Source organism: Otolemur garnettii, unplaced genomic scaffold (assembly GCF_000181295.1).
Source record: "Otolemur garnettii isolate 467f Iridium unplaced genomic scaffold, OtoGar3 scaffold00035, whole genome shotgun sequence".
Taxonomy (NCBI): domain Eukaryota; kingdom Metazoa; phylum Chordata; class Mammalia; order Primates; family Galagidae; genus Otolemur; species Otolemur garnettii.
In genome coordinates, this window is record NW_003852430.1 from 14234923 (window position 1) to 14262415 (window position 27493).

General features: G+C 38.1%; 1 protein-coding gene across 1 annotated transcript in view; it reads right to left on the minus strand.

Moving 5' to 3' along the window:
• B3GAT2 (beta-1,3-glucuronyltransferase 2) overlaps positions 1-27493 on the minus strand; it is a 78317-nt gene that overhangs the window by 38635 nt on the left and 12189 nt on the right. Inside the window, exon 2 of the mRNA XM_023513128.1 lies at positions 7601-7745. Coding sequence (XP_023368896.1) covers positions 7601-7745 — 145 coding nt within the window. The remainder of the gene's footprint in view (positions 1-7600; positions 7746-27493) is intronic.

The following is a 27493-nucleotide window of genomic DNA, read 5'->3' on the forward strand; positions in this document are numbered from 1 at the left end:
AAAAAAAAAAAGAAAAGGAAAACATTCCTGGTCTTGCTAGAGATCTAGATCTCTGACAGAAGAAGCTGAATGAACATGTAGAGATTCACTGTAAAAAGGGAAGCACCAAGGTACATAGTCAACAGAAGGGGCAAAGTCAACAGTAAGGTGGGACTGCTATGAGCCATGAAGAGAAAATATGAAGTGACTTATAAAGGAAAGCCCATCAGACTAATAGCAGACTTCTAAAGAAAAACCTTATAAGCTGGAAAGAAATAGGGTCCTATCTTTAGTCTCTTTAAACAAAATAACTTCCAGCCAAGAATTTTGTATCCTGCTAAATTTCAAAAATGAAAGAGAAATAAAGTCTTTCCCAGTAACTAATACTAGGAGAATTTGTCACAATTGATCTTCCCTATAGAAAATTCTTAAAAATGCATTATACATGTAACAGCACAATTGACACTACCAGTGTAAAAACACCCAAAAGATATAGCCCCTGGCTCTTACAAAACAATAGCACAAGAAGGAAAATAAAACAATATGATGAAAAGAAAAGCATCCTACTTATCAATATGATACTCAATGTGATTAGTGATTAGTTTGAATGTCTCTCTTAAAAGATAATAGATTGGCTAAATGGATGAAAAACAAACCATATATATATGCTGCCTCCAGGAAACACATCTAACTCACAAGGAACTCACACAAACTCAAAATGAAAGGATGGAAATTTTTTTTCCACAAAAATATTTCCACAAATGGAAAACAAAAGTATTTAAAACCATTCTTATAGCAGATAAAATAGATGTTAAATCAACAATGGCTAAACAAAAAAGAAAGGATAAAGATAGTCATATAATGGTAAAGGAAACTATTCAACAAAAAGACATAACAATCCTAAATATTGTGTTATGCACCTCTGTGTTATGCACCTAACACAGAAGCTCCCATTTTATAAAGCACATTATTCTAGATCTAAACAAAGAAATGAACAGTAGCATCTTAATAGTTAGGGACTTCAACCCTCCACTGACACTACTGGACAGATCACTGAAACAGAAAATGGATAAACACTGGAATTAAACATGACTCTTGAACAAATGGATCTATTAGATAGTTACAGATGATTCGATCTGAAAACTGCTGAATTTATATTTTTTCTCATCAGCACATGGGACTTTGTCCAAGACTGATCATATCTTAAGTCACAAAAGAAGTCTCAGCAAATTCAAAAAAATCAAAATCATTCATGTATGTTATCAGACCACAGTGGAAAAAAATTAGAAATGAATTTCAAGAGAAACACTCAAATCTACACAAAGTCATAGAAATTACACAACCTGCTGCTGAATGATCTGTGGGTCAATGATTAAATGAAGATGGAAATCAATAGATTCCTTGAATTAAATCACAAAGGGGACATAGGCTAACAAAATCCATGTGATAGTGCTGGTTGTGGGGGCTCAGGCCTGTAATCCTAGCACTATGGGAGGCCAAGGTGGGTGGACTGCTTGAGCTCAGGAGTTCATGACCAGCCTGAGCAAGAGTGAGACTCTGTCTCTACTAAAAATAGAAAAATTAGCCAGGCATTGTAGTGGGTGCCTGTTGTCCCACTTACTTGGGAAGCTGAGACAAGAGGATCACTTAAACCCAAAAGTTTGAGGTTGCTATGAGCTATGATGCCATGCCATTCTACTAAGGGTGACAAAATGACGCTGTATCCACCCCCACAACCCCCCCCAATCCATAGGATACAGAAAAAGCAGGCTGAAATGGAAAGTTCACAGCCATAAATTCCTACATCAGAAAGACAGAAAGATCACAAATTAATATCCTATGTCACATCTTAAGGAGCCAGAAAAACAAACCAAACCCAAAGCCAGTAGAAGAAAAGAAATAAATCTTAGGGCAGAAGTAAACCAAGCCAAGAAGTTTGGAAATGGAAAAATGGAAATCAAAGAGGATTAACTAAAAGATAAATTGGTTCATTGGAAAGATAAACAAAAATATGCAGACTATTATCTTGATTAACCAGAAATTGAAGAGAAAGTGCTCAAGTATAACCATCATCAGAACCAGAAAGGGAGATATTATGCAAAATATCATCTGTGAATACTCCAAAAACCTCTCCACACAAAAAACTAGAAAATCTAGAGGAAATGTTTAAATTTTTGGAAACACACAACCTTGTAAGCCTAAATCAGGAATAAATAGAGACACCTAACGGGCCAAATAAGAGCAGTGAGGCAGTGAGATTGAAGCAGTAATAAAAAAAGCTATGAACAAAAAAAGGCCCCAGGCCAGAGGGATTCACTGCTGAATTCTACCGAAGCTACAAAGAACTGTACCTATCCTACAGAAACTATTCCATGACACTGAGGAGAGAATCCTCCCTAACTCATTCTATAAAGCCAGTATCACCCTGATATCCAAGTCAGGAAAGGATACAGCAAACCCCCCCCAAACTATAGACCAATATTCCTTATGAACATAGATGCAAAAGTCCTAAACAAAATAATAAGAAACCAAATTCAACAGCACATCAAAAAGATAATCCAACATGATCAAGTGGGTTTCATCCCAGGGATGCAAGGATAGTTTACATAAAACAATAAACACAATTCATCACATAAACAGAAAGAAAACCAAAGACCATATGATCATCTCAGCAGATGCAGAAAAAGCATTTGATAAAACCCAGCACCTTTGCATCATAAAAACCCTCAACAAACTAGGTATAGAAGGAACATGCCTCAAAATTACAAATGCTATATATGACAAACCCACAGCCAACATTGTACTGAATGGGGAAAATACACTCTTCTAGTGTACTGAAATGGGGGAAATTTGAAAGCATTCCCACTAAGAACTGGAACAAGACAAGGATGCCCACAGTCACCACTTTCATTCCACATACTATTGGAAGTCCTAAGCAGAACAATTAGGCAAGAGAAGGAAATAAAAGGTATCCAAATCAGGAAAAAGGAGGTCAAACTCTTCCTGTTTGCTGAGGATATAATCTTGTATCTAAGAAACCCCAGAGACTTTACCAAAAGACTCTTGGAATTGATAAATAGATTTGGCAAAGTCTCATGTTACACAATCAATGTACTCAAATAAGTAGAATTTCTGCATGAATAACAGCGAAGCTGAGAGTCAAAATCAAGGACTCAAGGGTATTCACAATAGCTAGAAAGAAAATAAAATACCTAGAAACATACTTTTAAAAGGAGATGAAAAACCTCCACAAGGAGAACTATTATATAAAACACTGATGAAAGAAATCACAAATGACACAAACAAGTAGAAAACCATCTCTTATTCATGAATTAGTAGAATCAATATCGTTAAAATGTCCATACTGCCCAAAGTGATTTACAGATTCAATACAATCCCCATCAAAATACCAGCATCATTTTTCACAGATTCTGAAAAAATAATCCTAAGCTTCATTTGGAACCAAAATGGGGCAACCTTAAATAAAAAGAACAAATCTAGAGGCATCACATTACCTGATCTGAAAAATATAAGGCTATAGCAACCAAAACAGCATAGAACTGTTATCAAAGTAGAGACACAGATCAATGGAATAGAAGATCCAGAAATAAAACCATCTACCTACAACCAACTGATCGTCATCAAGACAGTCAATTACACTGTGGAAAGGAATTCTTCCTCAATAAATGGTACTGGGAAAATTGTATAACCACATGTAGAAGAATGGAACAAGATCCCTATTTCTTGCCATATGCAAAAATTAGTTCAAGATGGATTAAAGACATAAATGTATGGCATGAAACTATAAAAATTCTAGAATAAAATGTAGGAATCAGCTGAGGCAAAGAATTTATGACAAAGACCCCAAAGGTAAATATAGCAACAACAAAAATAAATGAGACTTAAAGAGCTCTGTACAGCAAAATAAATAATCAACACAGTGAATAGAAAACCTACAGAATGGGAGAAAACCTATGCAAGCTGTACATCTGAGAAAGGACTGATGTCAAAAATCTGCGAAGAACTCTAACAAATGAGCAAGAAAACCCATCAAAAAATGGGCAAAAGGCAGGAAAATAAGTTTTTCAAAAGACGATTGGCAAATGAGAAAGAAACATTTGATGAAATGCTCAACACTAGTCATCATCAGGGAAATGCAAATTAAAACTATAATGATCTACCACCTTAACTCTCCTGGAATGGCCATGATTAGAAAGTCAAAAAATAATAGATGCTGATGTGGATGCAGAAAGAAAGGAACGCATATATCCTACAGGTGGGACTGAAGATTAGTACAACCACTATAGAAAACCGTATAGGGATTACTCAAAGAAAGAAATGCAGACTTACCTTTTGATGCAGCTGTCCTACTGTTGGGTGCCACCCAAAGGAATAACGTCATTTTATCAAAAAGACACTTGTATCTTAATCTTTATCACACCATGGTTCACAATTGCAAAGATGTGGAATCCACTGAATGCCCTTCAACACAGGAGTAGATAAAGAAAATGTGGTATATGCATACCATGGAGTACTACTCAGCCACAAAAAGGAAGGAAATAATATCATTTGCAGCAATGTAGAGGAGATTGGAGACCATTATCCTGAGTGAAGTATCTTACGAATGGAAAACCAAATACCGTATGTTCTCCCTAATCAAGTGGGAGCTAATAGGTGGGTATACAGGGGCACAAAGTAACAGAAAGGACGTGAGAAACCAAGAAAGGGGGAGGGCAGGAGGGTGGGTATGAGATCACATTACCTATTAGGTACAATGAACACTGTTCTGTATATTGGTACACCGAAAGTCCTGACTTAAACATCATGCCAGATATCCATGTAATAAAAACTCTCATGCCCCTTTAATTTTTTTGAAATAAAAAGGGAAAAGAGTGAAAAGCTGATTGACAAGTGAGACCCACCCTGCAACATGCTCCTCTCACTTGCCGGTCACATAGTATTTTCAAAGCAGTGCTCCTCAACCTGTCCACAGCAGGAGTGTGGACTCCCAGCTTCTCTCCCCACTCCAAAGATGATGAGTATATGTGTGTGTCTGCGTATAATCTGAAGATGAGATGAGAATAACCATTTGAACATGAAGGCCTAAAAGGTCTTCCCACAGACTATAAATAAATCCTAGGTGGAATCTAAAGAAAGCTCTGAATTTTCAATTTTAGGATCAGAACAAACTGCCTCAAAAACAGAATCATTATCCTATCAACCAAATCACTCACACTTAAAAGACTTCCAAAACTATTAATAATTTACTGCAAACCAGGATGCAAAGCAAGCTCATGTGAAATGAAAAGAATTATTTAGTATGATTAAAGTTGTTTCCTTAGAGACAGATGTTTTATTCCTATTTTAAAACAAAGATAATGAATACAAAGCAAGCAAATCATTCACATTTTATTATGATTGGTATGTTTTTATTGTGCTTTGAAAATACATAGAAATGCTTAGAAAAATGCAAACATCGGTCATGTCATGAAAAAAAAAAAAACTCCTGTAGAATGCGGCAGTGAAGAAACATCAGATGTCTTATCTGTGGCCAGCTGCATGCACCAAAACCATGTCTCTTTCTTAAATTTTAGAAATGTCAATTTGAACCCAAATTTGGGGGTAGCCAATGCAGATATTCAACAAGTTTATTGGATAACTGATCATCTACACAAAATTCTTACATGAAGATTAAGGAAGAGTTACCCAGTTTTGCCCTAACCATGAAATGACCCATGCAGGTAAACAAGAAGACAGTCCCTGTGTAAGGAGCCACATGTGAGGAGTATGAGTTGAGACAGGGAAGATCTGGACCAAATGCCTGTCAGCAAGCAGCGTGGGCAGTTGTAATCCTCAGAAGCCCAGGATCTTGGTTTTTACAGGAAATGGAAGCAGGTGTGAAGAGGGCCCAGGTGGTCTTCTGTAACTGCCTCATTTTATACACGAGCGAACTAAGTCCCAGAGAAGCAAAAGGACTTTCCCTGACATTCTCTAAATTTTCTGCTGAGGGGTTCACTTCTGAAGCTTCAGCAAGAGGGCTGGTTTTTAAAATCTCCATTATGTTCAGCCTTCTATTTTCAGAGCCTCAGACTCAGAACGGATGGGGAAAGGTCTCTTTTGAGAGTCCTCAGGACTTCCCAGGACGGCTCGCCTGCCTCTCTTGTCTGATATGACAGATCAGCTCTGAGGCTGCAAGAACTGAAGACCAAAGGGTATGGCTGAGGTGGACAGAGGGCTAGCGGGGTCAGGAAGTGGAGAGGGGACTTTCGGGAGGGCAGTCTGAGAAGAGCAAAAGATCTAGACTGCCTTGAGGGCTAGAGACCACGACACACAGTTCCACAAAGCCACACTGTGGAAAAGTGTGTTAAATGTTAGGGAAACATTTCCTAGTTTCTCTCCAATGACGCAGTGCAGTGTGACAGACCCGGCACATGGCCATCTGTGAGAGCTCTGCCCACAAATGATTCCTACCATTCGCATAGCCCGGCTCCCTCAAATTTATAGTATTGCTAGAATAAAAGTTATAAATGTAGTTCAGGACACAGCCACAGCCTTCATCCCATCAGCAGTCTGAGCAGTTGGGAAATATGCACAGAAGATGGGGCCAACACAGGCTGACACAGACGGGGTTGAGCCTCAGAGCTGATGGGGCCAACACAGGCTGACACAGATGGGGTTGAGCCTCAGAGCTGATGGGGCCAACACAGGCTGACACAGACGGGGTTGAGCCTCAGAGCTGATGGGGCCAACACAGGCTGACACAGACGGGGTTGAGCCTCAGAGCTGATGGGGCCAACACAGGCTGACACACACAGGGTTGAGCCTCAGAGCTGAAGAGGGATGAGACCAATTCTGAAGCCTTTCTGCCTTCACCTTCTGGGGTAAGGCTGTCAGTGATTTCTTTTTCCCTCTGAGCCTCATGTTTCAAACTTCATTCTTCCACAGTTATCACAGGCATCCCTTCATATAACACACAGAAAATGATTCGCTTTATGACAAAGAAGCATTTTAGAACTTGTAGCCTAGTATAGGTCTAATTTGATTCACTTGCTTCCTCTGGGAATAATAACTTTAAAAGAAAGTTACACTTGAAGTTAATGAATGCTTGAAAACCAGTAATCCAATTTTACATTTCAATTATGTGTATTAATAACACACTAAATTTATCAATAAGCATTGAGATGACTTATTTGTCACTTATAGCATTATTAAATTATCAATAAACACAAGTCATATATTAACATATTGATATTCTAGAGAAGGGAACCCAAAGGTTCTAGTTAATAGACCCCTGGAAGACAGCAGCTGGGTGTAGCTCTCACCAATGAACCCTCAATGCCCAACCCAAGGCCTGGCACATAAATGTTTGCTAAATAAACAGGTGACAAAATGGAACAGAATGAGCATTTTCTAATCACCCTGAAAATCAGTTTCCACTTGAATTAACCAAAGAGCCTATTACGTTTAGTTAAATGTTTCCTCTGCTAAATGTGATATGACCTAGGGTTTTGCCCAGATTGGTCCTTTAATTAAAGCTTCCTTCCTCTGGTGCACTGTTATAAATGGGCATGTAGTAAGAACCATCAGACAGGAACAGATGTCCCCCATTCATACTTCTCACCTGCCATGTCGATGGCAAAAGGCCTGTCTGCTCTCCAGCCGGTGTACCAACCAACGACTTTGCCATTTTCCACCAATGGACGTTCATAGCGTCTCCCACCAACCAGGCCCACAGGCCAGACAGAGACCTTGCGTGTGGTTCGCATCTATAAAAGGGGAAAAGAGATGTATTTTAAGTTTCCTTAGGGAAAAAGTCAGAGGAAAAGAAGGTGAGCTGCACAGAAGTAGGAGTGGGTGGCAGTGTCGATTTTAAACATTGAAGGTTTCCAAACAGAATCGCTCTGCTGTCCCAACCCATCCTGTCACACCATCACCCTGGGCTTTGTACTCAGTCATAGATTTAGCTGGTGGCTCAAGGTTCAAGAAAAAAACAAAAACCAGGTGTCTGTACCCGACCATTATTTTTATGAAGCTAACACGTGATTATCAAATATTTTCCATTTGTTTCAGAGTTGTATATTTTAAACATTACTTTCTATCTTCTGAAGCAGGAAGGTTTAACTCCTCTTAATGAAGCTTCAATACTCAGAGCAAGCACATCACTCAGAGGAGCTATAGGAGTGTCCGTCCTTTCTCTGAATTTTTATGCTATATAGATAGATAAAAATCTTGGCTGGGGACATTAATAGTGGGACACAGGTACAGAAATGATACCAGGCATCCTCTGGAGTGACAAAAAAAAATGCACCCTAAAAATTTGCTTGCCTTTCAAGGCAACTGGGCCAAATTACGAATGGGAGAGAAGAATGATGCCTCATGCAGACAGCTGGAGTAGCTGACCTTCTTTTGGGACACTGTTGTATACTGTGGAATTCTGGTTAAACACAGCCCTCCACTGAAAGTCAATAGCTGGTTTTATTTAAGAGGAAAGACAAGCCCACCAGAAAGCTTACTGATATTAGGCAGCATCTGGGGGGGGGGGAGACCATCAACACCACCACCTTCATCCAAGGCCTATGGTGAACTGTCCACATGGTGCCTTAGCACAAACTGGGAAAAGATGCCCCTTTCTCAGGCAGACACACATCATGTGGGTGCCCAGGGCGTGGCCATTAGAGTACAGGCCAGACTTAAGCTCCACTTGCCCTCACAGCTGCACGGCTGCAATTAGGTAGACCTACTCTTGAAATCATTATAATTTCAACACCGATGCTTTACCTTTTATTTGCTACAAAAATGAACTGGGTCGTGATCAGTTAACCAGCGGTTAGATAATGACTATGAATCAAGGATTTTTCCCTCCTTTCTAGAAGTATTATAGTTTTAGGTCAGGCATTTAGATTATGATCCATTCCCTGTAAATGTTCGTATGTGGTATGAGGAACTGAAGCCTCTTCCCCTCTTTTGCATATGGATATCCAACTGTTCCAACGATACCTAATTGTTCTGGAACAAGTGCCCTGCTCCTGCATCTCTGCATGCTCTACTCTGATCCCCTGTGGGGTGACTTTGATGCCAATACCACACTGCCTGGATGTGCCACAGCTTCATGAGAATTCCCACGATCCTGTAGTGCTAGTCTTCCAACCTTGTCCTTCATTTTCAAAACTATTTTGACTGTTCTAGGTTCTTTCCATTTCTGCAAGAATTTCAGGGTCATTTTGCCAAATTCAGCAAGTTCTGACTGAGATTGCCTTCCAGCTATTAATTTAGTAAATCTTAATATCGTGCCTTCTAACCTATAGGCATGATGTCTCTACATTTACTTAGGTCTTTAACGTCTCATAGTTATGTTTGGTGTTTTAATTCTTGAATCAATAATGACACTTAAGGCTTTCATGTCCTAGGTCTTCTCCACAGGGGGAAAAAGAACTCCAGAAAATGTACTAAAATTTTTAGAAAAATATAGAATATTTCCCCAATTTATGACACCTTCAGGCTGCTGTTCCCTCATGTATTGCAGAAAATGAAGACATTTCAATTTTTTTTGTCTTACATGTGTGTCTACCATGCCAAGTACACAAAGAATGTTTAAGTTAAACCTAACACACGTTTGTTTTTTAAATTAACAGGATATCTATATATCTATCTATATATATAGATATATAGATATGGCACTAATGTATATAATCCTACTTATTACATATAAAATCCCACTTATATATAAAATATTATGTATACTTATATGTATTACATATATTCATTATATATAAAAATTTTATTTTTTTTTGAGACAGAGCCTCAAGCTGTCCCCCTGGGTAGAGTGCCATGGCATCACAACTCACGGCAACCTCCAACTCCTGGGCTCAAGTGAGTCTCCTGCCTCTGCCTCCCAAGCAGCTGGGACCACAGGCGCCCACCATAATGCCTGGCTATTTTTTGGTTGCAGCCGTCATTGTTGTTGTTTTGGTGGGCTCGGGCTGGATTTGAACCCGCCACCCCAGGTGTATGTGGCTGGCACTCTAACCACCTGAGCCACAGGCGCTGAGCCTATATATAAAATTTTTGTATTACATATAAAAATAATACTATGTGGATTGGGGGGGTTGGCATTGCCTTGAAATGGCAATGAATTTTCAGCTCCTGAACTGCTTTTGCCCAGAACATGACATTTTCAAATCTGTAAAAAACTGGTAGGCAAACCCCAACTCAGACTTCTGTGTAGTACATAAGGTTGTGCCCTGCATATACCAGGTGTCAAATAATTCATGACAAGTGTTTAAGCACCAGGTAGTAATTTAAACATGGGCCCCCATGTAACAAGCAATAAGCACATGTTTGTATTATGTGAGAGACATACTGACAATTAAAAGAGAAAGATAAACAATAAAAGAACAGAAGGCAAAAAAAATGTTTTTAAAGAATGGAAAGAAATTGTTCTTAAAGAGAATGATAAGAGTGTAACTGCAGGACCATTAGGAAGGGAACAATTAAATATGGCCGCTGGAATTAAGCCTGTTTTGTTACAGACTTTTCATCTGAGCCAGTGGTTCTCTGACTGTGGGTCACTACCCCTTTGGGGAGTCCAACAACCCTTTCACAGGGGTCACCTAAGAGCACCCTGCACATCAGATATTTACATTACAATTAATAATAGCAAAATTACAGTTATGAAGTAGCAACAAAAATAATTTTATGGTTGGGGGTCACCACAACATGAGGAACTGTATTGAAGGGTTGCAGCGTTAGGAAGGTTGAGAACCACTGATCTAAGCTGAGCCATGGAAGACATAGGATTTTGCCCACAGAATACAGAATGGCCTAGGGTTGTATATAGTGAGATGAATCAAAGAAGCCAAAGTTCTCATTTCTATGCCGGTTTCCCACTAGAAAATGTAACTTTTGCTTAGCACACTCTAAATTTCTGAGAGTGACGCAGAGCTAACATTTGTTCATGTTTTACTTCTCAGAGGGTTGGATATGAAAGGTAAGGTGAAGATTATTTGAATGCAGGTGATGTGCCAGTATTATGTTTCTGAGGATACTAGATTTAACAAGTTTGTAAAATAAATACAGGTAGTTAGGAAATGTGAAGATCTGGATGTCCACACCATCCGTGCAGTGCCGGAGATTCCTTGCAGAAGCCTTCATCACAGAGTCAGATGCCCAGCCCCCCTGGAGAGACATCCTACACAGAGTGTGCCAGACATTTCCAAGGAAAATAGCACAGCTATTTACACAACTTCTCATTTTACCCCTGAGATCTATCCTTTGTTCTGTGCCCTTTTCACTCAATCTATGCTCTTTAAGGATTCGTTGGCAGCCACTTTATTTTGGGGGATCAGGGGAGGATATAACGACAGGTGTGGTTATTAAAAGTAAAAATACCTTCATACAACAACAACTGTGGTTATTAAAAGTAAAAACACCTTCATATAACCAACACATTCTGAATATTTAAAAGCTCTGTTACTTTCTTAACACAAAATACCAATTGTATAAGAGCCACAACTTTAGGTGCCCGGGGTAAGCACCAATCTAAGCAGAGGAAGAAAACAACAGACACAATGATAAAGACGCAATTCTCACGTGTGTGAGACTTATAACTTCATAAACAGCTCTAGACCCCAAACGCTCTCTAACTATTTAATCAACCCCGACTGTCATTTATTCCTTCTGCCAAATCCTCCAATTAAATGGACAGGACATGTATAGCAACGTTAACCAACCACACCCGGAGCCAGAGTAATTTCCATAGACCCAATAACAACACAGGACACGGAAGATACATGTGGTGCATCTCCACACTCCTCGAGGTTAAACGCTGTTGCACATTTCCCAGGGCTGCAGGTGTTTGTTTACTGCACTGTCCTCTCCCCCAGGAAAGGCAGGAGGCAGGCGCGCTGCACCCTCACGCACACCCGGCTCTGTTTTTTTTAGCCCACTTTTCTTTCTGCAGCTTTAGGCTGTGTCCTTTAGGTCCCTCCTCCAGAGATGGCTACACACCAGCTCCAGGGACTGTGACATTTCAGAAGATTAAGGTAGGCCATCATCAGAATCCCCTTAAGAGCAAAAGAGAAAAAGTTAAAGAAAAAAATGCCGTTAGCTTCCTTCAAGATATGCCACTAGTTGTAATCTTTTCTTTTTTCCAAAGGGAAATGAATAAAGTTCTTCATCTTCTGATATTTAAAATGCTATAGGCAACTTCAAGGAGTACGGTTACAATAAAAATGTGACACTCTAGATCTTGTTTTATAAATTAACAATTTCAGTAGCAAACAAACAAAACCCACCAAATCCGGTGGGACCCAATGAACTAAACACACAAAGGAAAGAGCAATGTCATTATGATAAAGATTCAAATACAGAGGTGATGACTTGGAAATGAGGGGCCTTTCCAATTTCATGCTCATAAAACACCAGGCAATTTCCAAAACAGAACTACAATGATATGATTCCACACTCCATAACTTTTCCTTGGAAGAAGCTTAAATATTAGCATAATGTCTGTTTTTTTCTTCATCTTGCTTGCATCTACCTCCTAATGATTTCACCATCCGTTTCCTTCATCTAGTTCTTATTCAACTCAATGCTAGTCATTCCACACAGAGTCCTTCACATAACTTTATATTGTTCTGGGTCCTTTTGGGGGCGTTTTTACATATAGTGCCATCACTACAAACTTTGGCACTACATAAGCAAATTACTTAAAGGAGCTAAACATTCCAGAAAGTAGAAATGTTATCAGTGCTATATTTTTAATCCTTCTTCTAGCTCATTGGGTAGAAAACTGAGTCTAACATTTTTTCCATACCTCCTTCATTTTTGCAACTCAAAGAAACCAGAAAAAACAATTCAGGAAATAAAAAAATTACTAAAAAGATAGATATAAAACAAAACCCAAGTAGAACTTCTGGAAATAGAAAATTCATTGAAGGAAATTAAAAAAGGGGGGATGTTTTAAGAATAGAATAGAAAAAACAGAAGAAAAAATTTCAGAGCTGAAGATAACTCTTTTGAAGAGCTGAGTTACTTCAGTCAAAAATAAAGAAGAAAGAATCAAGAGGAACAGTCTATAAGAAATATGAGATTATGAGAGATGGCAAATATAAGAATCACAGGAATCCTTGTGGGTAAAGAAGAAAAAGTACGAAGCCTGGAAAACCTATTTGAAGGAATAACTGAGGAAAACTTTACTGGTCTTGCTAGAGATTTAGACATCCAAATACAAGAAGCTCGACTAGTAACTGGGAGATTCACTGCAAAAAGGGAAGCACCAAGGAATATAATCAACAGACTGGCCACAGTCAACAAGAATGAGGAACTCCTGAGAGCTGTGAGGTGACAACGTCAAATAACACACAAAGGAAAACCCGTCAGACTAAGAACACACTTCTCAGGAAAATGTTACAAGCCAGAAAGGAATGGAGTCATATTTTTAGTCTCCTTCAACAGGATAACTGCCAGTCAAGAATCTCCTATACTGCTAAACTAAATTTCATAAATGAAGGAGAAATAAAGCCTTTCTCAGATAAGCAAATACTAAGGGAATTTGTCACCATAGACCTGCCCTGCAGGAACTGCTCACAAGTGCGTTATAATAGCACAACAGAAACCAATAGCCGTGATGTGAATGGTATGAATGCCCAGCTTAAAACCTAAGACTGGCTCAATGTATGAAAAACACAGCCCAATTATTTGCTATCTCCAAGAAATACACCTAATACACAAGAATTCATAACAACTCAAGGCAATGGAATGGAAAAACATATCCACCTAAATAAGAAATGTGCAAGTATATCTATTTTCCTATCAGATAAAGTAGACTTTAAATCAACAATGGTACCGAAAGACAACGATAGTCAATATATAATAGTAAAGGGAGTAATTAAAGAAGACATAACAATCCAACAATCTGGGCGCCTGTGGCTCAGTGGGTAGGGCGCTGGCCCCATATATCGAGGGTGGAGCGTTCAAACCTGGCCCCAGCCAAACTGCAACAAAAAATAGCTGGGCGTTGTGGCAGGCACCTATAGTCCCAGCTACTCGAGGCTGAGACAGGAGAATCACCTAAGCGCAGAAGTTGAAGATTGCGGTGAACTGTGTGACGCCATGGCACTCTACCAAGTGAGTAGAGTGAGTGAGTCTCACTAATAAAGTGAGACTGTCTCTAAAAAAAAAAAAATCCAACAATCCTAAGTATAAATGTATCTGACATAGGAGCTCCCAGTTTCATAAAGCAAGTTCTTCTTCTTCTTTTTTTTAAATTTTGAGACAGAGTCCCTCTCTGTCACCCTGGGTAGAATGCTGTGCCATGGTGTCATAGCTCTCAGCAACCTCAGACTCTTGAGTTCAAGAGATCCTCTGACCTCACCCTCCCAAGTAGCTGGGACTACAGGTGCCTGCCATAACACCTGTCTAGTTTTTCCATTTTAGTAGAGATGGGGTTTCACTCCTGCTCAAGCTGGTCTCAACCTCCTGAGCTCAAGGGAACTTTCCATCTCAGCCTGTCAGAGTGCTAGAATTATAGGCATGAGCCACCATGCTCAGCCAGCAAGATTTTTTATATCTAGGCAAATAAATAAATAGTAGCTCCTTAATAGTTGGGTAATTCAATATTCCATTGACAGATCATTGAAGCAGAAAGTGAATAAGTAATTTAAAATGACCCTAGAACACACATGGACCTAACGGATATTTATAGATTATTCCACCTGAAAACTGCTTAATACATATTTTTCTCATCAGCACAAGGGATATCTTCCAAGACTGATCATATCTTAGGTCACAAAAGAAGTCTTAGCAGGGGTGGCGCCTGTGGCTCAGTGAATAGGGTGCTGGCTCCATATACTGAGGGTGGCAGGTTCAAACCTAGCCCAGGCCAAACTGCAACCAAAAAATAGCCTGGCGTTGTGGCGGGCGCCTGTAGTCCCAGCTGCTTGGGAGGATGAGGCAAGAGAATCGCTTAAGCCCAGGAGTTGGAGGTTGCTGTGAGCTGTGTGACGCCACGGCACTCTACCAAGGGCCACAAAATGAGACTCTGTCTCTACAAAAAAAAAAAAAGAAAGAAAAAAAAGATGTCTTAGCAAATTCAAAAAAATCAAATCATACTATGTATATTCTCAGATCACAATGGAATAAAACTGGTAATAGATTCCAAGAATAACACCCAAATCTACGCAAAGTCATGGACGTTAAATAACCAGCAGAATAATCCTTGAATCAGTGATTAAATTACAGTAGAAATCAAGAGATACCTTAAAGTGAATGACAAAAGGAACACAAGCTTTCAAAATCCTGGGATTCCATAAAAGCAACCTTAAGGGGAAAGTTCACAGCCTTCAATGCCTACCTTAAAAAGAAAGATCACTAACAACCTGATGTCACACTGCAAGGAACTAGAAAAAGAACAGCAAACCAAACCTCGAACCAGCAGAAGAAGAAACAAAGCTCAGAGTAGAAGTAAACAAAATGGAAACAAACAAACAAATTCAAAAGATCAATGAAATAACAAATTTGGGCCTTTGCAAAGATAAACAGAACTGGTAGACAGAAAACCAGAAATAGAAGAGAAAGTACTCAAAAAACCACAGTCAGAATTGAGTAATGGATATTACAACTGATACCACAGAAATACAAAATATCATCAAATATCACCCACGAAGAGCATCTGTGTGAAGGGGACCTGTAAGTGAAATAGCTCCTAATGGCCAAGCTGGGATAATTTCATCAACAAAATAAAATATGGTGAACGCACGTCACCTTGACAAAGCTGTCATGAAGGTGGTGTGGAGTGGCTATATCCCCTGCAGCGGGGCCACCCTCCCCTGTCAGCCTCATCCCACCCCCACAACATTCCCCATCACAGCCCCAGTGCTCAGTCTGTGTGCCCTTCACCATTCACTACAGCTTAGGCTCTCATGGGAAACACTGTAGTCATCTCTTTAAAGTGGAGACAGAACAGACTGAACGGCCATGCATTTCAAGAAAGCAGGGGAAGAAACAATGTTGTACTCTAGAAATGAGGAACATTTATTTAGGATGCAAAGTATGTATATAAAGGATAATATCAGAAATAAACCATAATAAGAACCATGAGAAATCTGTGGGGCAGGGACATGATTAAAAACATTAATAAAGAAAAATAAAGCATGTTAAAATGTTGGTCCTTTAGATTTTAATACAAATAAATTAATACTGCTTACCCAAGAATAACTTCACTTAATTATATAACTTGCTTTAAGTCATATGAATTTGTGAATCCTGGTAGGGACGATCTGGAAGGAGCTTAGCTGAACTCTGCATGTTATAAAGCTACAGGAATCCAGACAATGTATTAGATGAATTAGTGCAACCATAAACACATAGACAAACGGAAGAGATTAGGAGTTTAGAAATAGATTCTCCTACATACATTCAGTTGGTTTCTGGCTAAGATGACAAGGCAATGCAATGGGGGAAAGGATAGTCTCTTCCACAAATAGTGCTGGGCTGAAAAACACCCACGGGAAAAAAAACGGGGGTAGGGGAGAGACAGAGAAAAGGGAACCATTGTTCCTGGCAGGTGAGGATGGAAATTAGTGCAGCCATTATGGAAAAAATATGGAGGTTCTCTAAAAAATTTAAAACAGAACTACCATGAGATGCAGCAATCTCACTACTGGGTACACATTCAAAGGATATGAAATCAGTAGGTCTAAAAGAATTCCCATGTTGATGGCAGCATTATTTACAATAAATAGCCAAAATATGAAATCAATGTAAGTACCCAACAACAGATGGATAAATAACCCAGGACACAATAGGAAACCACACAGCCTTTAAAAAGTAGGAAATCCTATAGCTTGTGACAAAATGGATAAACCTCAGAGACATAATCTCACAGACGGAACCCAAAAATGTTAAACTCATAGGAACAGAGAGCAAAACAGCAGTGCCTGAGGCTGGGCGGTGGAGAGCAGGGAATTGGGAAGATATTGGTCAAAGAACACAAATTTCACTTACACAGGATGAATAAGTTTAAGAAATCTATGTTACATAGATTTATAGTTCAGTGTTTTTCAACCTTTTTTTCTCACAGCACACTCGAACCTATATAGTTAAACTTCCATGGCACACTTAAACTATATTGATCAAAAAAAAAAAAAAAAGAATATGTAATTTGAAATGTTTAAAACCAGTACATTGTACCCCATGATTGCATTAATGTACACAGCTATGATTTAAAAATATATATATATATTTTTTAACTGTATTTTGAACTTCTTTTGGAAATAATTTAATGATCTTTAAAAATTTTCTTGGCATGACTAAGATCCTCTCATGGCATACCAGTTGAAGAGCACTGCTATAGTTAACATAAATATATTGTATACTTCAGAATTACTAAAAGGGTAGATTTTAAGTACTATCACCATATACAAAAAGTTAAATACATGAGGTCATACAAATGTTAATTCTCTTATTTAACTATTCCACAATGCATACATATATCAAAATACCATGTTGTACACTATAATATACATAATTTTAATTAATGAACTAAAAAGAAAAAAATATCTCAACCCCTATATCTCACATTATTTATAAAATTAACACAAAAATTAGATCATGAACCTCAACACAAAAGCTAAAGTTCATAAGCTGTTTTTTGTTTTGTTTTTAAATTGCAGGTTATTGTGAGGGTACAACCAACCAGGTCATAAGTTTTAAATTTGTTAGATAGAATTACTCTTATAGTTGGGTCCTGCACCCAAAAGGTGCGCCATCCCTACCTTGTGCCCTTTCAGTGGGAGCACACCAGTCCCTCTTCTTCTCCCCCACTCCCTCATTCTGCCTCCCTCCAACTTGAATAGAATAATTAAGTTCTTCTCCTATGTGGGCATGTGTTACATCATCTACTGGCTTCATTTTAAATTGAGGATATTGGATACTTGCTTTTCCATTCTTGTGATACTTTACTAAGAAGAATGTGTTTCACCTCCATCCAGATTAAACAATAGATGTAAAGTCACCATCTTTTTTATGGCTGAATAGTATTCCATGGTATACATATACCATAGCTTGTTAATCTATTCCTGAGTTGATGGGCATTTAGGTTGTTTACACATCTTGGCAATTGTAAATTGAGCTGTGATAAATAATCTAGTACAAATGTCTTTATAATAGAATGATTTTTTTTTCTTCTGGCTAGATGCCTAGTAGTGAGATTACAGGATCAAATGGGAGGTCTGAGTTCTTTGAGGATTCTCCAAACTTCTTTCCAAAGAGGCTGTAAAAGTGGTAAAAGTGTCCCTCTCTCTCCACATCTGTGACAGCATCTGCAACTTTGGGACTTTGTGATATGGGCTATTCTCACCAGGATTAAGTGATATCTCAGGGTGGTTTAAATTTGCATTTTCCTGATGATTAGGGACAAAGAGTATTTTCTCATAGGTTTGTTAGACATTTGTCTTTCTCAGAGAAGGTTATGTCTATGTCTCTTGTCCAGTAATAGACGGGACTGTTCACTCTTTTTTTTGTTGATAAATAATCCTCGTTATCAAGCTTTTGTCTGATTCATAATATGCAAATATTTTTTCCCAATGTGAAGGCTGTCTATTTGCTTTAATTGTCATGCCCTTAGCTGTCCTTTTCAGTTTAATTAAGTCTCATTTATTTTTGTTGTTGTTGCAAATGCCGCTGAAATCTTCTTCATAAAATCTTTCCCCAGTCTGACATCCCTAAGGGTTTTCCCCACACTTTCTTCTAGGATTTTTATCATTTCATATCTTAGATTTAAATCTTTTACCTATATTGGGTCTATTTCTGTTAAGTGGTGAAAGGTACAGATCCAATTTCAGACTTTTACATGTGATTTTCCAGCTCTCCCAGCACCATTTATTGAACAATAAATCTATCGTTCAGAACCAATAACTCTATTGGTCCCTTTCCTCAGTGTATGCTTTTGTTTAATTTATCAAAGATCACATGGCTATAAGAGACTTGTTTCAGCTTTTGGTTTTCTATTTGGTTCCATATGTTTATGTTTCTATTTTTGTGCCAATACCATGCTGTTTTGATCACTGTGGACTTGTAATATAACCTAAAGTTTGGTAGAGTGATGCCTTTGGCATTGTGGCTACATGGGTTCTTTTCTGGTTCAAACACACACACACATGCATGATTATTTTTTCCAGTTCTTCAAAGTATGCTGTTGGTATTTTAATGGGGATTGCATTGATTCTGTAGATTGGTTTGGGTAGTATAGATATTTTAACAATATTCATTCTTCCCAGCCAAGAGCATGGTATATTCTTCCATTTGTTGAGATCTTCTGCTATTTCCTTTCTTGGGGTTTCATAATTCTCTTTGTAGAGGTCCTTCACCTCTTTTGATAGGTATATTCCCAGGTATTTTGTTTTCTTTGCAGCTACTGTGAAGGAAATTGTATCTTTAATTAGCTTCTCATTTTGGCATACACAGAGGCTACTGATGTGGACATTGATTTTACACCCTGAGACATAACGGTATTTCTTGATCACTTACAGGAGTCCTGTAGTTGAGTGTCTGGGTTTTTCTAAGTATAAGATCATATCATCAGCAAAGAGTGAAAGTCTGACCTCCTCTGACTCTATCTGGATTCCCTTTATATACTTCTCCTGACAGACTGCAATTAGCTAGAACTTCTAGTACTGTGTTGAATAGTAGTGGTGACAGAGGACATCCTTGTCTGGTTTCAGTTCTGAGTGAAAAAGCTTTCAGTTTTACTCCATTCAGTATGTTATTAGCTGTGGGTTTGTCCTAGATAGCTTCAATTACTTTAAGAAATGTTCCACCTACACCTATATTCTTAAATATTCTTGTTAGAAAAGGATGCTGAACTTTTATCAAATGCTTTTTCTGCAACCATTAAGAGGATCATATATATGGTCTTTGTTTTTCCAACTATTGATACAGTGAATTACATTTATGGATTTGCATATGTTAAACCACTCTTGCATGACTGGAATGAAGGGATTGTGATGTATAATTTTTGTAATCTGTACCTGTAATCTATTGGCTAAGATTTTATTGAGTATTTTTGCTTCTATATTCATTAGTGGAATTGATCTGTAGTTCTCCTTTTTAGGTGGGTCTTTTCTTTGTTTTGATATCAGGGTGAATTTCACTTCACAGAACATGTTAAGGAAAGGTTCCTTCCTTCTCTATGTTTTGGAATAGGTTCTGTAGTATAGGTACAAGCTCATCTTTGAAGGTTTGAGAGAATTCTGGTGTGAAGTCATCTGGTCCAGGCCTTTTTTTGTTAGATTTTTTTTATTGTTTCTTCAATCATCTCAATGCTTGATATTAGTCTGTTTAAGAGATCTATTTCTTCTGGTGAAGTCTAGGGAGATGGTATGATTCCAGGTATTGGTCCATTTCCTCCACATTGTCAAATTTCTGGGTGTAGAGTTTTTTGTAGGAGTCAGAGATAATTTCTTGTATCTCAGTGATATTTGTTTTTATTTCTCATGTTTCCATTTCTGATTGAGGTTATTAGAGATTTTGCTTTTCTATTTCTAGTTAATCTGCCCAAAGGATCATCAATTTAATATATCTTTTCAAAGAACCAACTTTTTGTTTCATTGAATTTCTGAATGTTTCTTTTGTTTTTAATTTCATTTATTTCTGATTTAATTTTGGTTATTTCTTTTCTTCTGCTGGGTTTGGGATTGGATTGCTCTTCCTTTTCCATTTCCTTAAGGTGATTTATTAGCTTGTTGATAGGTTCTCTTTCCATTTTTTAGATTTAGGCATCTAATGTGATAAATTTTGCTCTTAGGACTGCTTTTGCAGTATTCCACAGGTTTTGGTAACTTGTAACTTCATTATTGTTATGTATAAAGAACTTGACAATTTCCTCCTTTATCTCTTTCTTAATCCAGTTGTTATTCAGCATAAGATTGTTTAATTTCCCTGCCTTTGTATGCCTATGAAAATTTTTGTTAAGAGTTGAGTTCCACATTTATTACCTCGTAGTCTGAGAAGATAGAAGGTATAATTTCAAGTCTTTCATTTATGTTGATGTTTGATTTGTGACCTAGGATATGATTTATTTTGGAGTATGTTTCACAGGCTGATGAGAAGAATCTATGTTTCTTAGCTTTGGGATGGTGTGTTCTGTATTTTTTTATTAAGCACAGTTGTTCTAAGGTCATGTTTAAGTCCCTTGTATCTTTTTAAGTTTCTTTTTAGAGGATTTGTCCAGTTCTGTTTGAGGAGTATTAAAGTTTCCAGCTATTGTGGTGTCATAGGATGTCATATTGCTCAGACTAATTAAGGTCTTCATAAATCTGGGAGCATTTAAGTTGGGTGCATAAATAATTATTTAGGATTGAAATGTTCTCTTGCTGTATTGTTCCTTTGGCCAGTATGAAATGACCACCTTTGTCTTTCCTGACTTTAGTTGCTTTAAATGCACTTGTGTCTGAAAATAAGATTATGACCCCTCCTTTCTTCTGACTTCTATTTGCCTGAAATATGGTTTTCCATTCCTTTACCCTGAATTTTGTTTTGTCTTTCAAGGTTAGGTATGTTTCCTGGAGATAGCAGATGAATAGCTTGTATGTGTGAGACAGAGTCTCAAGCTGTTGCCCCTGACTAGAGTGCTGTGGCATCACAGCTCACAACAACCTCAAACTCTTAGGCTTAAGTGATTCTCTTGCCTCAGTCTCCCAAGTATCTGGGACTACAGGTGCATGCCACAACACCTGGCTCTTTTTTGGTTGCATTTGTCCTTATTGCTTAGCAGACCCTGGATGGATTCAAACCCACCACCCGAGGTGTATGTGGCCAACGCCCTTGCCAACTGAGCTATGGTCATGGCCCAGCTTGTACTTTTTTATCCAATTGGCCAGCTTGTGCCTTTTCAGTGAGGAATTCAAGCCTTTAACATTTACTGTGAGAATTGATAAATGTAGTGTTCTATTTATTTTATTTTGTGAAGGTCCATTGCTTAATTTTATCCTTTGCACCACTGTGTAAAGTAGGTTTTGTCCTTTAGTTTCTGGGTGTTTACTTTGCTGGTGGTCCGTAGTGATGGTCAGTGTGGAGAATAGGTCTAAGTATTTCCTGTAGAGCTGGTCTTATTGTGGTAAAAATTTCCTCTATGTTTTCATATCAGTAAAAGATTTAATTTCTCCATTGATTTTGAAACTTAGTTTAGCAGGATACAGAATTCTAGCCTAAAAATTGTTTTAAGGAAATGAAAGATATATGACCATCCTCTTCTAGCTTGGAAAGTTTCAGTTGAGAAGTCTACTTTCATCCTGTTGAATATGCCCTGCAGGACAGTTGGCACTTACTGTTTTGTCTTAACTTTGGACGGGTTCATGACAATGTGTCTTGGAGATGCTCTGTTTGTGTTGAGATGACCTGGAGTTTGATATCCCTCTAAAAGGAGTGCTTTAGAATCTTTAGTGATACTTGGGAAGTTTTCATTTATGATATCCTCCAGTAGGGCTTCCCTTCCTTTGGGATGTTCTTCTTCCCCTTCAGAAATACCTATAATTTGTATGTTTGAATACTTTGTGAAGTCTCATAATTCTCTGAATAAATATTCTGCTTTCTCTCTCTTCTTTTCTGTCTCTTTCACTGCCTGTGTTAGATCCAGAATAAATACTGACCCAAAGAACCTAAGTTTGCTTAGTATTATGATTATGTGAAGAAATTCAAATTGCTTCATTTCCATTTCTTAATTTCTCCATATGAAAATCAACTACCTCTCTCCTAGTCTTTGGGAGAACAGGAGGAAAGTATTCTCCAAAGCTTTGTTGATAATATAGTTTTAGCATTAAGTATAATAACCTAGGACATTAGAGAAATCACACCTCCCATCTTCACCCACCATAACCACCTCCCACAGCATTTTCTTAAAGCAAGTTTTGAGAAAAAGTATATAATCTGCTTTACTTTTTCCTCTGCAAAGAGTTATAACCCCCCTTTCACAAAAATTCAATACAATACTCTTTGCTTTCTTATTCTTAACCCCCATCCCTTGTTCCATTTAAAATCCTCCCATCTCTGCATTTCTTTCTCAGTATTTAATTAATGGCCAAAATTTCTCCAGAAAGGACTTAAGCCAATTTACACAGACACATAAATAAAAGAAAATTGAATAGCGGTGAGTGAAAAAAATCAATAGCTTTCCCATACACAAGCATATATAATAAAAAAAAGCATTATAATATCAACAGCAAATATGAATGCTAGACATAAACTTTCTGAGGACAGTACAGGAAACACATGAGGAAAACCAAAAACTTTACTATGAAACCTAAATGAGGTCAATGAGTACAGGAGCTGCTGCAGCTGACAGTTGTTTCCCTGCTCAACATCTTTCTTATTGGCTGAGCATGCTTGGTTCAGATGGTGACCAGCCCTTCCTGTGCATGACTGAAGACAGGGTGACCCTGTCTCAATGCCAAGGTTAAATCATGACTTGCCATTGACCCCTGTGGGGGTTGGCTGTGATGGCCATCAGAGGAGGAACGCTGGGCTGCTCCTGGAAAGGTCCCCTATTCCTCAGGATGGTCTCTTTCTGAGGGACATGGCCACGTCTGGCAATGGTTAAAACTACAGCATCCATCTTGCAACCAGGAGGTGGATTAGCCTGAGGACAAAGCTGACATTCTGAGGATAGCAGGCTGGAGAGAGATAGAGGGACGCAAGGACCTCAATGACACCACTGAGTCCCTCAGTCAGCCAACCTTGAAACCCGGACTTCCTGCTATGGAAATGAGGCTCTTTGTTCTTCACAGTTTTTCCTCTTCCCGAGCCCCCAAGCAGTCTCCATGCCTCAGTATCCTTTACAGTTCAGACGGGGTCACCGGACTGACGAATGATGTACGAGCAGTGACACATGGGCAGACATTACAAAAGTCAATTCCATCTTGGTGCTTATAAACAACCTGTGTGATCCAACAGCCCTCTTCATTTGCTAGAGTGACTTTACAAGCCACGTATTGCACAGTGTAGTGACAAGATGGAAACACTGGAATGTCTGAGGTGCTAACTCCTACCAGGAGAGTCACCAACCCCCAGCAAACTGTGTGAAATCAGGCAATAGGATTTTACTATATGAGGCCTCTCAGACGTCAGAATTTGTCTACTGCAGCAGCCAATATTAATTATTCTGCTAATAAAAGAGAGATAATATGTTTGTTTACTGTTAAAGCTAATTCAAGTTAGGGGATTGTAGCTGGCAGCCAAAGGCTTCCTATTTGTCACACTTGCCATTTGGTTAGGCCAAAAATCTCAACAATATACAGAATTTAAATTGATGTCCAAATTGAAGCTGGCCGACAATAGCAACCTGGGATGTAGCTATTCTGGGATGTTGATCTGGTGTAGGACCATGAAAGCTTTAAAACTACTGGATCAGGGAAAGTGTGGCATGATTTTGTTACACAAATCAACCTAAGGCATCTGATAAAGATGAATGCTCAAAGGGAAGAGGGTCAGGGCATTAGGAACATTGGCCCCAAGGAGTTAGTCCCAGGAACTAGAGGTACTGATCATTTCTGTGTATGGCTCACATTTATTAGAACTAGATTCTGAAGAAAATGTGAACGTTCCATTCGGGTGGTCTTTGACTACATAGGCTTTTTGAACAGCAGGGCTGAAGCTTAATTTTTTCCACCAATTAATAAGGCACTAAAGTGCTATGGTGTTGAATACAGAGTAGTACCTTGTGGCAAATTCTAATTTCCCAAACAAATACAGCATTTATGAGAATTTCAATTTGGAAAATATCTTTCACAGTTAGAACCAGTGAACTACAATTGTACAAAGCAGTATAAATAAATCTTAAAAGCATGGTACAGGATGAAAAAATACAAAAAGTCTATTCTATAATGCCATTTATGTACATTTAGAACACTGAACATAAAGCACCACACATTTCATAAATCCACATACAAATAAAATAAGGCACTGCATGCACATGAGAACAGACGCCTGAGAATAAGCATAAAAGGAAATGAACAGAACAAGGGAAGAAACTTGCACAGGATGATACTGGTAACAGGTTAGGACTGGGAAGTACAATGAACTCTATCTCTATATGTGAAATGTTAAGAAAAATAAAACAATTCTCAGGTTCTCCTGCTTGAAAATGTAGTCAGAATATGTGACAAATGAATAAAAGAGGAACAGGGAAGGCACCCTCTAAGGTTAAAGAAGTAATTAAATGTTCCCAGAAAATAGTTTAAAAGGTAGAAATCTTCCAAATTTGATAGAACCTTTTTTAGAACAATAAGTAGACCTCTTTGTACTTCAGTAAATAACTATTAAACAAAGTTCCGACCAATCATCACTTAGGCCAGAAATAAAGATATAGGTAGATTTTTGAAAGAAAATATAATTCAGAAAGCCCAATTCATGCAAGCGCTCTCTCTCTCCCTCTCTGTCTCTCTAACACACACACACACACACACACACTGCTAGGGCTATTTGCTTAGCACCAGATCGCAGCAGGATTCATTTAAATAAGGTTTTGTTTACAGACTATTACCTCCTTAATTGGGGGAACAGTATCAGAAAATCAAAGCAGGTAAAGGAAAAAAGAAAACAGCCATATACTATCTACAACAAACACGCTTTAAGTATAAGAACATAGATAAAAGGATGAAGAATAATATAAAGTGCAAACAAGGATATGCGTATGGTGGCATCATTAACAGCAAAGCAGTTTTCAAGATAAAGAGGTTACTGCAGATAATGAAGGACATTTCATGATGAGAAAGGGTCAAGTCATTAAATCTAAATGTGTATGCACCAATCGACAGAGCTTCAAAATACAGGAAGCAAAAGCTACACCTTAAAGGAGAAAGAGAAGATGTGCAGTCACAGAAAATTTACCAGTTTGTATTTGATAGACACCACATACGGGAATATAAAGTGAACCTCAGTAAGTTTCAACTGAGTAAAATCAGATTCCATTTTCAAACCCTGTAGGATTAAACTAGAAATCAAAACCAAAAAAATAAGAACCATCCTAAATATTTAGAGATTAGGCAGTGCACTTTGAATTATTCAGTAAAATTATAGAAAAATATATGAACCGTGTATCAACAAAAATTAGAAAATATTTTTAAGTGGACGATATGAAAACACAGCATCAGAATGTGTGGGATCCAAAAGGAACCATGAGGGTCAAGTGTAGAGCTTTAAGCATAATGTATATTAGAAAAGAGGAAAGGCAGAAAAATCAAAGATCTACATTTTTATCTCTAGAAACTAAAAAAAAAGGAAAGCAAATTACACTAAAAATAACGGCAATAAAAGCAAACCCCAGTGGCAGCAGAGAAAAAGGCTAAGTACAAGGTCTGACTCCCAGCTCCACCACTAATTAGCTGTGTGGCCTCAGGACAGTTAGTGTGACCAGTTCCATATACATAAATGGTAATAACACCACAGTGCCATCTCATAAGGTTCTTTTAAAGAATGAGTTAAAACATGTAAAGCACTATGGTCCTGGTACCTAAGTGCCATGTAAGTGTCATGTGTTCTATCATTATCTTCATCACCATCATCAGCAAACGTTTCTCAGTGGCAGATTCTCCAACCTTTAAACATAGGGACCTATCACCATAGAATCAGTGGAAACCCTTTTCTTAGATGCTTAAAACACCTATTCTTCTAGGAAAAACTAGGTACAAAACTCCGGAGGTACAGGGTTGAAATAAGGGCTACCCTTATCTATATGTTTCAGAATTTAGAAGTTTAATCTTCGATACATGTTTGGGGTCAACTCTACAGATGAACGTGAGCGAGAATAAAGTCATTCACAACCATGCTTGGAAACATCTCACAGGCCCACAATTCAGAAATGCCTTAATTATTTTATTTCAAGGTTTGAAAAGGACTTGAATAGGTGTTCCAAAGATACACAAATGGCCAAAAAGGACATGAAAAGATGCTCCGCATCCCTGATCATTAGTGCAATTAGGGAAATGCCGGTCAGAACCACAGTGGGGAACTTCACACCTTCCACAGTGAGATTTCACTTTATTCACATTTTTTGGATGGTTATTACCCAGAAACCAGATGATTGCAAGGTTTGGCAAGGGCATGGAGAGACTGTTACACTTGTGCTCTGTTGATAGATATTTAAAATGTATAGAACTGCTGTAAGGCAGTTCCTTAAAAAAAAAATAACCACAGAATTACCATATAATGTAGTGATTCCACTTCTATGTACATATCCAAACGGCACGTACTTGAACAGACAGGCGTACACCATTACTCCCGTCAGCATTATTCACAATAAGTAAAATACGAAAGCAGCTCACTGGGTGAATGGATAAGCAAAATGTAGAATATATGTATAATGGACTATTATTCAGCATCAAAAAATGAAATTCTGATACATGCTATACTGTGGATGAACCCTGAATACATTATGCTAAGTTAAATAAACCTTACATCAACAGAATAAATATTATATAATTCTACTTATATGAGATACCTAAAATAGTCCAATTTGTAGGGA